Source organism: Capricornis sumatraensis, chromosome 4, assembly GCF_032405125.1.
Source record: "Capricornis sumatraensis isolate serow.1 chromosome 4, serow.2, whole genome shotgun sequence".
Classification (NCBI taxonomy): Eukaryota; Metazoa; Chordata; class Mammalia; order Artiodactyla; family Bovidae; genus Capricornis; species Capricornis sumatraensis.
The window spans coordinates 113,421,226-113,433,460 of NC_091072.1; the positions used below are offsets into that span (position 1 = coordinate 113,421,226).

Below are 12,235 nucleotides of genomic sequence, written 5' to 3' on the forward strand. Positions count from 1 at the left end.
TCCTGAGATTTCATCAGCAAGAGAGATACCTGCAATCATTCATTCAGGCGTGCACGCAGGCAGGTCAACAATACTGATTTGCCAGGCCCTGTGTGAGGCACTTGGGCTATACCAGGAAACAAAGTTGGTGAAAATCCAAGCCCTGGGAGAGCCCGCCTTCCAGGGAAGGAAGACCAACAACGGAGGATTCAGTGACTCCCACTTTGAAGCAATTTGGAGACCAGACCTGAAGACTCACCAATTGCAGAATCTGGACAGGGCTGGAGTGGAAGTCCAAATCAATCCTAGAACTCTCATCTCACAGAGAAAGTAGCTGAAGAAGTACAGAAAAAGGGACATAACTCTCCCGTGGTCAAGCAGCTCACGTGGTGGCAATGGAGGAACCAGCCCCCGAGCTTCCTGACCACATCCCCAGACTCCTAACACTCCACAGCCATTCAACAGACATGGACCGCCTTCTTCTTGTGCACCAGACACGGAACCAGGCACCAGGAGTAAGACATGGAACAACTGGCTTCACAGAAACAAGTTCCTCCAGTTGCTATGTTCACAAGCCTGGAGACAACAGTGAGTCTGGCTGGGTTCAGTGGGACTCTACCCCCGGCCCCCAAGTGTGTGTGAAGAACCAAAGCAGGAAGCTGCAGAAGATTCCAAGGATCCACACCCGTGAGAGGCCATGGAGCCCAGCGATTACCACCTGGAGCCTGAAGGCAGACAGCCCAGCCCTAGAGCCCAGCTCCATGATCCTGCGAAAGTCATGTGACTTCTCTAAGACTTTCCTTCCCGGTATGCAAAACAAACGTACTAATAATGCAGGTTCAAAGGAGAGGAGGCCCCTAAAGTGGTTAGAACAGTGCCTGGCACACATGCACCATTCAATGCGTGTTTCCTGCTATTATGATCATTAGGGAAAGCATCGTCCTTCCACTCAGGACCTTCCTACACATTCAAGAAGGTGGCTACGAATCAGTGGAGATTTCCACTTCTTCCCGTCTCCAGGATTGATACCACCAGCTGCCAGCATGCCCACTCACACACTGGTTCCCTCCCAGAGCATTCCATTTGATTCTCCCTGGGAAACAGAGATCAACTAACTGTGAGGAAGACACAAAGTAAGGTTCTCCTGAGCGGGTGCATCACGGTCCTGCCTTTCCATTCAAACACATCCACGTGCTGGGCTCTGAGCTCACCAGGTCAACCCGAGGCTCAGTCTCTTCCCTCCCACAGCTTCTGCTAGTTGCAGAAAGATTCACTTTCTAATCTACCCAGAGCTAGGCAAGCTGGAATGTTACATCAAGGACCACTGAGAGCTTCTCAAAGTTTGCTGGCATCTCTTCTAATTGATAACAAGAAAGTCAAGGCTATATAGTGAAAGTATCTGATACAAAGAGATGAAATTCTAAAAGATGAGAGAAAGGGGGAAAAAACACACACAACAGGGAACGGGTCTCCTTCAATAGATGGGCAGGAGGGCTAAGTGTACACCACAAAGGCTGGGAGGCTGGAGATGTAGAAATGACAAGGGTAGCTGTATGTTCTAGAACCCAGAGCTGGTTGAGTTCCTCTGGGGCAGAGGCTGTACTCTGTCCCCTTGCCCCGGCCTCCCCAGTGCCTACACAGTGCCTGGAACAGAACAAGAGCTCAGCCAAAACGTGCACAAATATGTTTAAACGTGCGACCTAGGAGAGGCAGAAGGAAAACTGACAACTGTTTCTACTTCTTGGAAGCCATCTAGGGTCATAGCCGAGAGCTCAGACAGACGTGAGTTTCATTCCAGCCATCATCCCCAGGTTGTTACAGACAGTGCATCCCTGGGGGCTTCAGTTCCCTCTGCAGTAAAACGGGGGCTGTGATAGCATCTTTCTTGTGGGAGGAGGGAGAGTCTAAGAATGACCAGGAATTCAGTGAGACGATGCAGGCAACACACTTACCCCAAGGCCTGGCGGATATAAAGTGCTCCACAGAGGTGAGTCTGATGGCGTGATTTCATCTTTAAGGACGAGAGAGTAGTAACCATGAGCGTCTATTCTGCCTTTTAAATGAGGCTGCCAAAAACATGCCTTTCTGTGGGGAGAGGGCCTCCTCCCTGAAGTCTTGCCTCCACCCACCTATCCCCCGGATGAAGGAGTTCCCTGGATGCTGAATGCCCCCATCACTGCTAAAAGCACGGGCACACCCAAATGCACAACAGAGAGCAGAGGTAGCCACAGGCCTGCAGCCTCCAAGGCAAAGTCCCCTAAACTCAAAGTACCCAAGGAATGAGTGAAGATCCCGTCAAGCAACCCAGCAGACCATGAGACTGCCTTCCTCTGAATCCCGAATAATAACAGCCTATAATTATTGACAACCAGCTACATGTCAGGTAATGTTCTTGGCACAGTCCCTGACAACCTGGGAAGTAGGTTTTACTATCATGCCATTTTATAGATGAGAAAACTGATAGCTTCTTTGAAAGTATTTTCTAACTCACATGGGTTGTCCAGTACCCACTTCATAAACAAGCTTAAAAAGCAATGCCTGCCTCGAGCTGAAAGGAAATGCAGGCTCTCCCTACACTTGACAAAGCCTGCACCAAACAATCTTAAAAGGGTTTAGAGAGCCGAAGATACTTCCCTTTCCCGCAACAAAGAGACCTCCTGCCAAAAACCAGGCAAGAGGAAATGAAGTCTGTTTCATCAGTTCCATTCAGCAAATCCCAGGATTCTCTTCCTATGAGCTGGCAGGGACCTTGCTGAGCATTTTGTCTTGGTCTCTCGATTTATAGGTAAAGAAAAGGGACTCAGCACTGTGTGCTGTCCCATGCCCAGGCTGCTGGAGGTACAAAGACGGCTGAGCCCCTGTCCTGCCTTTCTCAAGAAGAGGGCTCCTTCAAGGATAACATTTCTCTATGGGCCAAACACTTTTCTAAGAACTCGACAGACAATTCGTTGATCCTCACAACCACTCCCCATTTCACAGATGAAGAAACTGAGTCTCAGATTTACACAGGAGGTTAGAGCAGGGTCTCAAACCCCAGTGCCTGGCTCCAGAGGCAGACTCAGAACCACTCCTTTTGTACACTTTCCTTCCACCTTCCTGTAGGATTTTGGGCGTATGAGTGTCCTTGGCAGCTGGGGTGAATCATGCATGAACTGACCCCAATCACAATGAAGTGGCAACAGCCAGCAAGGATTCCCTCCAACCTGCACCCATCAGTTGCCTTTGTGGCTTTAGAGTCAGAAGAACGAGCGATACAGGAAGCGTGACACCAGCGGGAGAGGATGGGGCCCTAAGGAAACACTGACAAAGCAGCAGCTCCCTTTTCTTACAGTGGGGAATTGCCCCTTTGGCCACAGAGATGCAAGCTGCACTCTGAGCCGTCTGGACACCGCCCTTCCTTCCAGGGAAAGAGGGAACCAACCAAGGCGGCCTCTTAGCACCCTCCCACTAAACACCTCGGGCTGCCTCTCAATACCACTAATGAAAGTAAACCAAGTGGAATTCTTTTCTCGAGTTTTAAAGGCAAATCATGACAGTGTTTTTTTTCCAGACATACATTAACTCTGCACTCCAGCTGGTTTACAATTCTTTAAGTACTTGATTTACAACCCAGGGAGAAAATGTTTTGAAGATCTTGCAAATGCATTTTGCATCTCAAGCTTGCCTACTCGCAGAGCTGATCACCGGGGATTCTCAGACAGGGTGGGGGATGCAGTGAGGGGGCGGCGGTTGCTGGTGGCTCCCAGAAGTGTGGGAGTGACCAGGGAGGCCTGAGAGTAGCAAAGAACTGCGGGAAGCAGCCGCCAAGGGTGGGAATCAGCTCCCTTCCTCCTCCGTGCAGCCTCAGCGCAGAGCTACGATGGAGAGGCACCTGGCCATGCTGGGCCGACACCCTCCACAGCTGTCCAAAGGGTGGTAAGGAGAGGGGTGACCCGGAAAAGGGGGAGGATGGGGGCCCAAGGGGTCTTCCCTGCTGCCTCTCACCTCCACAGACCCCTCCCCGCTCAGGACTGCTGGTGCACTCTTCATGCAGCTGTTTCTTCATTCATTCATTCATTCATTCACACTGAGCATCTACTATACCGCCTGGCTACAGGCCAGGCTGCAGTGGTAAGACAGTGACCCTGCCTCCCTCCTAATGGGGGAGGAAGGGAAGAGTGTGGACAAATCATCAAAGCCACAAGCTCTGGAGGAAACCGATACAGGCCCAAGACAAGAGGATATGGAAGCAAGAGCTGGACAGCCAGGCAGGACTTGAAGGATGTGGCAAATTCAGTTTAAGTCCTCAGCCACCCATGCAAGAGTTTAAAGCAGGGACAGCCACAACCAGGAAGAAGAAGGCCACCAAGGTGCTCGTTGCTTGCACTTCTCACTAGCTCTGGTTTCCAAGAGCCTCGTATGCACAAACTCTGCATCGGAAGGCTCCCAGTCCTACTTCTCATGGCAATCCCACTTGGTTGGATGTTGGCAGCCGCATTTTCTAGAAGAGAAAACAGAAGCTCAGAGGATATGTGACTTTGCCCAGGATCATCTAGGTGCTGAGCTACAGGGGAGACTAGGAACCCCAGTCTGTCTGATTCTACAGCCATTTCTTCCCCCTCATTCATACCCTTGTGCTGTGCTCAGTTATTCCAGATGTGTTCGTGACACGCCCCAACTAAGTCCCCAGTACCTCCATGGCAAGAAAGAAACTTCCCACCGTCCTGGGCACTTTAGGAAGCCCTCGGGAAATATACCTTGCCAGAAGGAAAGGGAAAGATGGGCCGACCCTAGTGGAGGCTGTGTCTTCATGACAGGGAATCTTTAGCCCAGCCTCGGGTTGAACATGCAGTTAAAAGTTTACAGAAGAGCCTCACTGTGAAGTCAACATCTGGCTGCCTCTGGACTATTTCCAGAGAATTTTATCAATACAGCCAGACTCTACTCATGGGTGGGTCATCTGGCCCGGCCCCTCCTGGGCCCTGGGCCTGGGATCTTCTCATTCCTGCACTGCACAGTGTCGTCTGGGCCGGCGGGATGATAAATGCATTCTGCTTTAAAGCAGATACTTCGCAAATCATAACTTACAGATGCTCCAGGACTTTCATGTGGGAAAGACAAATGAGACTTAGGCTGTCTGACTCCGGAGCCACTGAGGACAGGAAGCCACAGCCAGGACGGCTCTCTCCTCTCCACGAGCACAAGACCGAATGGGAATTCGAGCAGGGAAGGATCTGCCTGACTTTGCAGACACTGCTATGTTACCCGCCATTCATTTCCAGCCATTGTGTTTTGAAGCCCACAAATCAGAAAGCTCTTTGAGGTCAGGGGTGATGACCTACAGCTCCCATACCTCCTGAAATAGTTATTCGCTATTGTAATCCCTTTTGTGCCATCCCACAAGCCTTTTGCCTGGGACCTCCTATGTGCCTGGCACTCTGCTAGAAATGGACAGCAGGTCCAAGATGGCTGGATGGGGCTTGTCAGCAGACGAGACACCTTGACTCAATCCTTATCTCCTGCAGCTTCCTGGGAGGAAGTGAGATCAGACATCCCAGAGTGGTGAGGGAGCACTTCTGTCGCTGGAAAGTGCTGATCTCCAGAGGCCCCCAAGGGATTCCAGAACCTGAGGCTGCTGAAGGCACAAAGAACTCAGTGTGTGCCCAGGAGAAGCGCTCCTGGACCTGCTTCATTAAAACAGACTCGTGGCTCAACAAGCAGACCTCTCTCCCCCCTCACCCCTGACACCATTCCGATCTTTATCTTCTCATAGCTCAGCTCTTGCGAAAACCTCCAGGTTGGCTCCCTGCTCCAAGCCAGCACTGCAGACCCCTGGGCTGGGAACCCCACTGTGATCAGAGCCCAGCTCAGCCCACTTAGGGGAAGGGAGCTGGCCACGGTCTTCACATTCACGCTGCCTGAGTCCAGACCCCGGCTCTGCTGCAGCGTGTGACCTCAGCAGGCTAGCAAACCTCTCTGTGACTCAGCCTCTTCATCTGGAAGATGAGACGATTACAGGATTGTTATGAGAATTAAATTAGTTAAATGGACCTGGCATGTTATAATCACTCAAGAAGAATTAGCTGCTATTATTTATTGTTATTAAATGTTATTATTATCCTCCCTATTCCTATCTTACCTGCCTTGCCTCCTACTGCGTCCCAGCATAAAGCCCACATTCCAAGAGATCTGGCCTGCTCACCCCGGAATCTGCCCTCTGCCTGAAAGCTTCCATATTTTGGTCTTTGGAAATACAAATCAAGGGTCATCTTCAACAGCCCTTGCCCTCCCTAATCCTACCGTATTCCCTGGCCCTCTCCCAATCCCCTTCCTGAACAATGAGAAACCTCTCAGGAGAAGCATCTCCCCATGGCTAGTTCTCTGGAACATGAGCAAAACACCACATCCAAATCCGGCGGTCACCCAGATAAAAGGTTCTCCACGTCTCCAGCAGCAGTGGGTCTCAAAATAGATTTGTTTGATGCTTCCTTGCTACTTAACCCTGGGCAAGTTACTTAAACTCCCCAAGTATTGTTTTCCCCATCTGTTAAATGGGTCTAAGGTGAGTGCGTGCCTCTTAGGGTCATGGTGACAATCAGACATGAGAAAATATCTGTAAAGCACTTAGCACAGCCTGACATACCCCAAACTCTCAAAAATATCGGCTGGTAGTAATAAGAGCAGTTGTGGCATTTGAGGGAATGGGTGCATGGCACTCAAGTTAATTAACTGATCTTCAATGAGCTATGTTTCAACTTGAAAATCTCCAGAAGTAATCAATTCCTGTACAGAAGAGGTACCCATAGCCTAGCAACTGCTCACTCTTGTCTCCTCCACCAGACTATATGTTCCTTAGGTCTTATCCATGTGTATGCCCCAGAATTTAACATGGTAAGAAGCATATGGCAGACGGTAATAAATCTTTGTTGAACTGAACAGAATTAGTTCAATATTTGTAAGTACATTTCATCATTGCTACTAGATTATAAACTCTTTAAGGATCATGTCTTGTTCTAGTAAAGATGTATTAAATGAGTTATGGAGAAAAACCAAACAAAGAATCGGGTTTTTTAAACTCAGCCTACTCAGTTACTAGCTATGCAACCTCAGAGAAGTCACTTGACAATTCTGTGCCTTATTTTTCTCACCTCAAGGATGGATGAAAAGTTTGGACTACACATCTGTCGAGGTCCCTTATACCTTAAAACTGGGTTTGGGCCTTAGCTGCAATATGGTGCCCCAGCCACCCTGCATGTGACAGTCATACACCCTTGGTTCGGCAGGCCAGCTTACTAATTTGCACCCCTGAGCTGCAGTTTTCCAGCATCAAGCTATGAATAACTTTGGGCCAGTGCTTAAAACACCCACTTTTAGTCAAATCAGCTCATTTGCTGGGTGAGGATGCTCCATCACCCATCCCAGGGCATCATAGCTATCTGGGGGCACAACTGACTCACCAGCCCTGCCATTCCCATGTCAGACCCTCCCAGAGACCTCCTTCCTGCTCACACCACACCTCATACTACTCACAAGAGATAACCTGGAGCAGAGAGAGACTTGAACTTAGCTGATGGTGAGCTGATCGCATAACACATCTCCCCAAAACATTGTTTATTTTTGCTCTTGGATTTTTTTGGCAATTCTCGGTGCAGCCTGAGGGTCCAGGGAGCTTGGCTCAAAGAAAATGCCATGTTATAACACAGGGGGTTGCTCTGCAGCCCTGCCCGAAACTGTATCAAAACGAAAGTTGTGCAATAAACAAAGCCCAAATTCAAGGCCTTAGAAATGTGTTCAGATCCTATCAGAATCTGGCTGACAGTCTTGGTTTCCTATGGGTGCACTTCCCTAATTAACCTGAAAAGTTGATTATTTCTCCTACCTCTCTCTGAGTGAGTTAATTGTCCAATGCATCATGCCTCTCTGATGGTCTTAAAACCTAAATGAAAGTCCAAGTGAAATGAAGGGGGAAAAAAATCTACTAAAAAAAGAAACTGAATTTGCTAATTTCCCCTTTTGAGGCTTTCTAAGGGCTTCCCTGGTGGCTCAGCTGGTAAAGAATCCACCTGCAATGCGGGAGACCTGGGTTCGATCTCTGGGATGGGAAGATCCCCTGGAGAAGGGAACAGCTACCCACTCCAGTATTCTGGCCTGGAGAATTTCATGGACTGTATAGTCCATGGGGTCGCAAAGAGTCAGACACGACTGAGCAACTTTCACTTTGACATAGGTTATTTTATTCAATTCTCACAACTAGTTCATGAAGCAGTACTATATTAGCCCATTTTACAGATGAGGAAATGGAGGCTTCTGAAAGTTACATAGCTTCCCCAAAGTCACAAAGCTAGTCAGGAATCAGTCAGGATTGGAATATAAGCCAGGGCTCTTAGTCCTTCTGCCAGAGTGCCTCACTTGTGCAGCTTATGAACTCTGGAAGAAGCCACTTTGAGTCCTTTCTCATAGACATGCTCAGACAGTAGCAGCAAGACTACATTTGGGATGGATGCCTGGAGAATGCCTAGACCACTTAGAGGGCTGGACCAGCTGACTCCAAGTTCCTAATTCTGCAACCTCTCTCTTCTGAACTGCCTTTCACAGAATGTTGATGCTCCATGGTGTGCTGTTTGACTCAGAAGGCCCTTCCAGACATGCAATTAAAAGCCACAAGATTCTTAAACAATTCTCTGTCTCAAGGGTGCTGATTTCATAGCATCTCAGGCAGCCTAACACCCAGCACTCTACTTGGGCCACTTGCGTTGGCAAAGCAGCTGAAAGGCACAGCGCCTCTTGGAAAGTGCTCGGAAAGGCTTGGGTACAAATAAAAATAAAGCATCACTTCGCAATTCTACCCAAAGACCTAAAAGGCAGAATTGAGACAACATGCTCTGAATTTGGAATTGCACCTCAAAAGCAAGTGGATATTCAGTGTATCCTTGGAACCACAAGAAAACTCCAAAGTCACACTTCAGATGAAAATTTCTTGCTCCTCTTGACAGATTCTGAGTCACCAAGCACTGTACAGGCAAGAACAACTTGCTGACCAATTTTTTTTTATGTATGTTTTATTTTTTGTCCAGTCAGGCATAGGGAATTTTCCACCTGACAATTTCTGTTTCTCACTTAAGTTCTGACACCATCTGTGAGCAGTGTGCTCCGCGAGGGGGGCGAGGGGGGACAGACTTGAAGTCAAGGAAGCCTTCCCTTCACCCAATCTCAATTTTCTCATCTGCTTACTGCCTCTACTTAGATGATTTTGCTAACATCCTAAACTTATCTATCAGGTAGAAAGCAGTCTGGGGATTGCCAGTTTCTGGATGTGGATCTGCTACCTGACTGAGAATCTTTACATAATCTTTGAGTAAAACAAGAGATTGAGTTGTAATGAGTAGCACAATGGGAAACTGAACGGAGGAGGGCTGGACAACAGAGCAGGACTCAACAGCTTGCTGCTGTGAAATGAGCCTCTTCCGTTCTCAGGGCGCCCCCTAGTGGCCATTCGATTAAATTCCGAAGGAATGTTCAGAGTTTCTGCAAATAAAGGGAGAAAGACACCCACCGCAAGAGAAAGGCAGGCTCGCGCCTATTGATGCAATCAATCCCTTTCGCTCTATCCTAGTCCGTGGATCAGACAGCTATCAGAGGGAATACCTGAGGCCCCAGTGAAGCTCAGAAAGATGTCTGCCATAAGACAAGTTTTCACTCTTGCAGTTGGCGGCAAGCTACTCAGCCTTCCGGAGTCTGTGCCCCTCACAGATCCCAGACACACCCTTACCACTCAACCCCTCACAAGCTCACATCCTTAACCTGCAGCTCCAACCGCGTCTGGTTTTCATTACTCCGCTTTCGAACTTCCCAGCGTGATTCTTCAACAGCTATTAAGACAACATGAGCAAGGAGCTAGGCTTAGGTTTTGCTTATTCAACATCCAGCCTGGGGAATATCGCCTCAGACAAAAAGCATGAATGAAGCGCACGTTTCTCAGCCTCCTCTTCCACAGACCTTCAAGTGTGCTCCTCAAAGGACATTTTTGCATCTCCTCTCGAAAATTTTCAATCTACAAAAATGGCACCGGCCCTCTCGACTACTTGCTATAGATTTTGTTGATAGGAGACAGCTTTAAAATACTATGTACATTCTCTCAAATTTCCAGTTAATCGATAATGGACTTTAATTTTTAGGATTTGGGATAAAGCTGTATCAACCCAAAGAGTGAAGCCTAGAATGAAGGAATCATCCAGATAAACCAATATTTGAGAACTGAGCTGGCTGAACTTTCTGATTGGTGCCAGGTTTTGTCCACAGAACTGTCACTGCACAGGTGCAAAAGAAAAACACTGACATCAACCCACCACTTACTTATTCAGCAGCCCATTTTGCTTTTCCCCTGTGATCATTTGTTAAGTTTATAAGCAACCCTGGGCCCCCAAACACCCCTCAAAAGTGTCCACAAGGAGTTCCATAATTACTTCCTGACTTTGGCCCTCAATCGATTAAAATCCATCTGATATGCTAAAAATCAAAGAACCATGTTAATTTTCTGCCACACACCACACAAAATTTTTCTGCAATAGTCAGTCACTTTGAACCCAACCCTCTAGCCACAAGCAGCGTGGATTGCAAGGGCCTGTTCTGCAGAAAGGAAAATGACAACAAGCCAAGGTCGGGACAATGCAAAGACTCCAAAGCACTCAAGATGTTACTTGGGGCTGAATAAACGGCCTTAGGACCCTGGCAGGGTTACAGCTGTCACAGAGTGGGGCGGCTAGGTCAGACCCCTTACACAATACAGCAGTCTTGCAGCCGGGGCCTGAAAAGCAATTGAATCTGCAACTCAGGGTGGCTAATCATGCCCTAGGCATTTCAGTCCTCCCAGAAACCAGCAGCAAACTGTCACAACCCTCAGGCATGAGGGTTGAACCTTCACTTCTATTCCCTTAACTTCTCTCTTCAAAACAGGCAGGAGTCCGTCCTCCCTTGCAGCGACCTCAGCACCGCGGCGACGGGGACTGGAAGGATGCAGGGGAAGCGGGGGGGGGGGGGGGGGTCTCATTCATCTATAGGATACGGGACGAGGCGAACCAGCTCCGAACTGCGGATGTGGCTCTGTGTGGAGTTACAGCAATAAGGCATTCCAGGGCATGAATGCGTGCCCGAGAGGGAGACCCCAACGGTCCCGATGGTGCAAAGTGTTTGGAAATCATAAACACTACTTTGCTGCTGGGATCAAAACCCCCAAAATATGCGCAGACAGGATGTAACAAGTGTTTCGGGAGAAAGACACGCCTGAGCCACGGGGGGCTGGAGCCGGGGGTGGGGGGCGGTGGTGAGAGTGAGGAATCTGTCTAGGGGTTCCGGAGAAGCCCCCTCTCGGACCAGAGACCCCCCTCTGCGCCCCAAACCCCGTCGCGTGAGCGCTGCGTCCCCAGCCGCGTCTAGACCGAGCCCGTCGGGATTCCCCCCAACTTACCACTCGGCCCGAAAACCTCTCGGTGGCCCGCTTGACTTTGCCGTAGGTGCCTTTGCCCAGGGTCTCCTGCAGCTCATAGCGGTGCTTCAAGTTGTGTTTGTGGTGATGCCGCTTCACACCGTGCGGCTTCCTGGGTTCCGGGCCCGCCGCCGAGGGGGCTGCGATCGCACCCGCCTCCGGCGGAGAGCCCGGCGCCCCCGGCCCCAAGTCCGGGCCGGCCGCGGGCGCAGCGGCCCCCTCCATGTCCGAATGCGGGGCGAGCAGGGCCGGAGAGGGCAGGACCGAGCACGGCGCTCGCGGTGTCGGGGTCCCAGCCGAGAGAGAGCTGGGCGCGCTCAAGGTCGCCCCCGCAGCATCGGGAAGGCGGCCGGCTCCCGCCGGGGCTGCGGCTGGGTCACTGGCGGCGGCGGGGACTGCACATCTGGCGCCCCGGGCGCGCACGATCCGCGCACCGCCCACCGGCCGCGGCGAGCTGCGGCGCGTCGGGCGAGGTGGCGGCGGTGGCAGGGGAGGCGGTGGTGTTCGCAGGAGGGAGGGGAGAGGGGTGGCCCCGAGCGCAGGAGGGGGAGTGTTATGTGGGGCGCCGCGCCCCCAGACCCCTCCCCGGGAGGACGCGCAGACTGGGCGGGCGCGGGGGCGGGGGCGGCGCGCGGGCCGGCCCCCGGGGAGGGGGGCGAGGGGCGGCGCGGCCGGGGCTCCCCCCCAACTCCCGCCCGCCTCCCGGGCCTGGGGCCACCCCGAACTGGGAGGGGGATGGAAGCGTGTCGCGACTCGCCCTTTGTGCAGCGCCGGCTAGGCCGCGCCGGCGGCCAG

General features: G+C 50.8%; 1 protein-coding gene across 1 annotated transcript in view; it reads right to left on the reverse strand.

The window, feature by feature from the left end:
• NUAK1 (NUAK family kinase 1) overlaps positions 1 to 11,665 on the reverse strand; it is a 68,858-nt gene extending 57,193 nt beyond the window's left edge. Inside the window, exon 1 of the mRNA XM_068971962.1 lies at positions 11,423 to 11,665. Within this exon, the coding sequence (XP_068828063.1) occupies positions 11,423 to 11,665 (243 nt within the window). The remainder of the gene's footprint in view (positions 1 to 11,422) is intronic.
• Between the last annotated feature and the right edge of the window lie 570 nt (positions 11,666 to 12,235).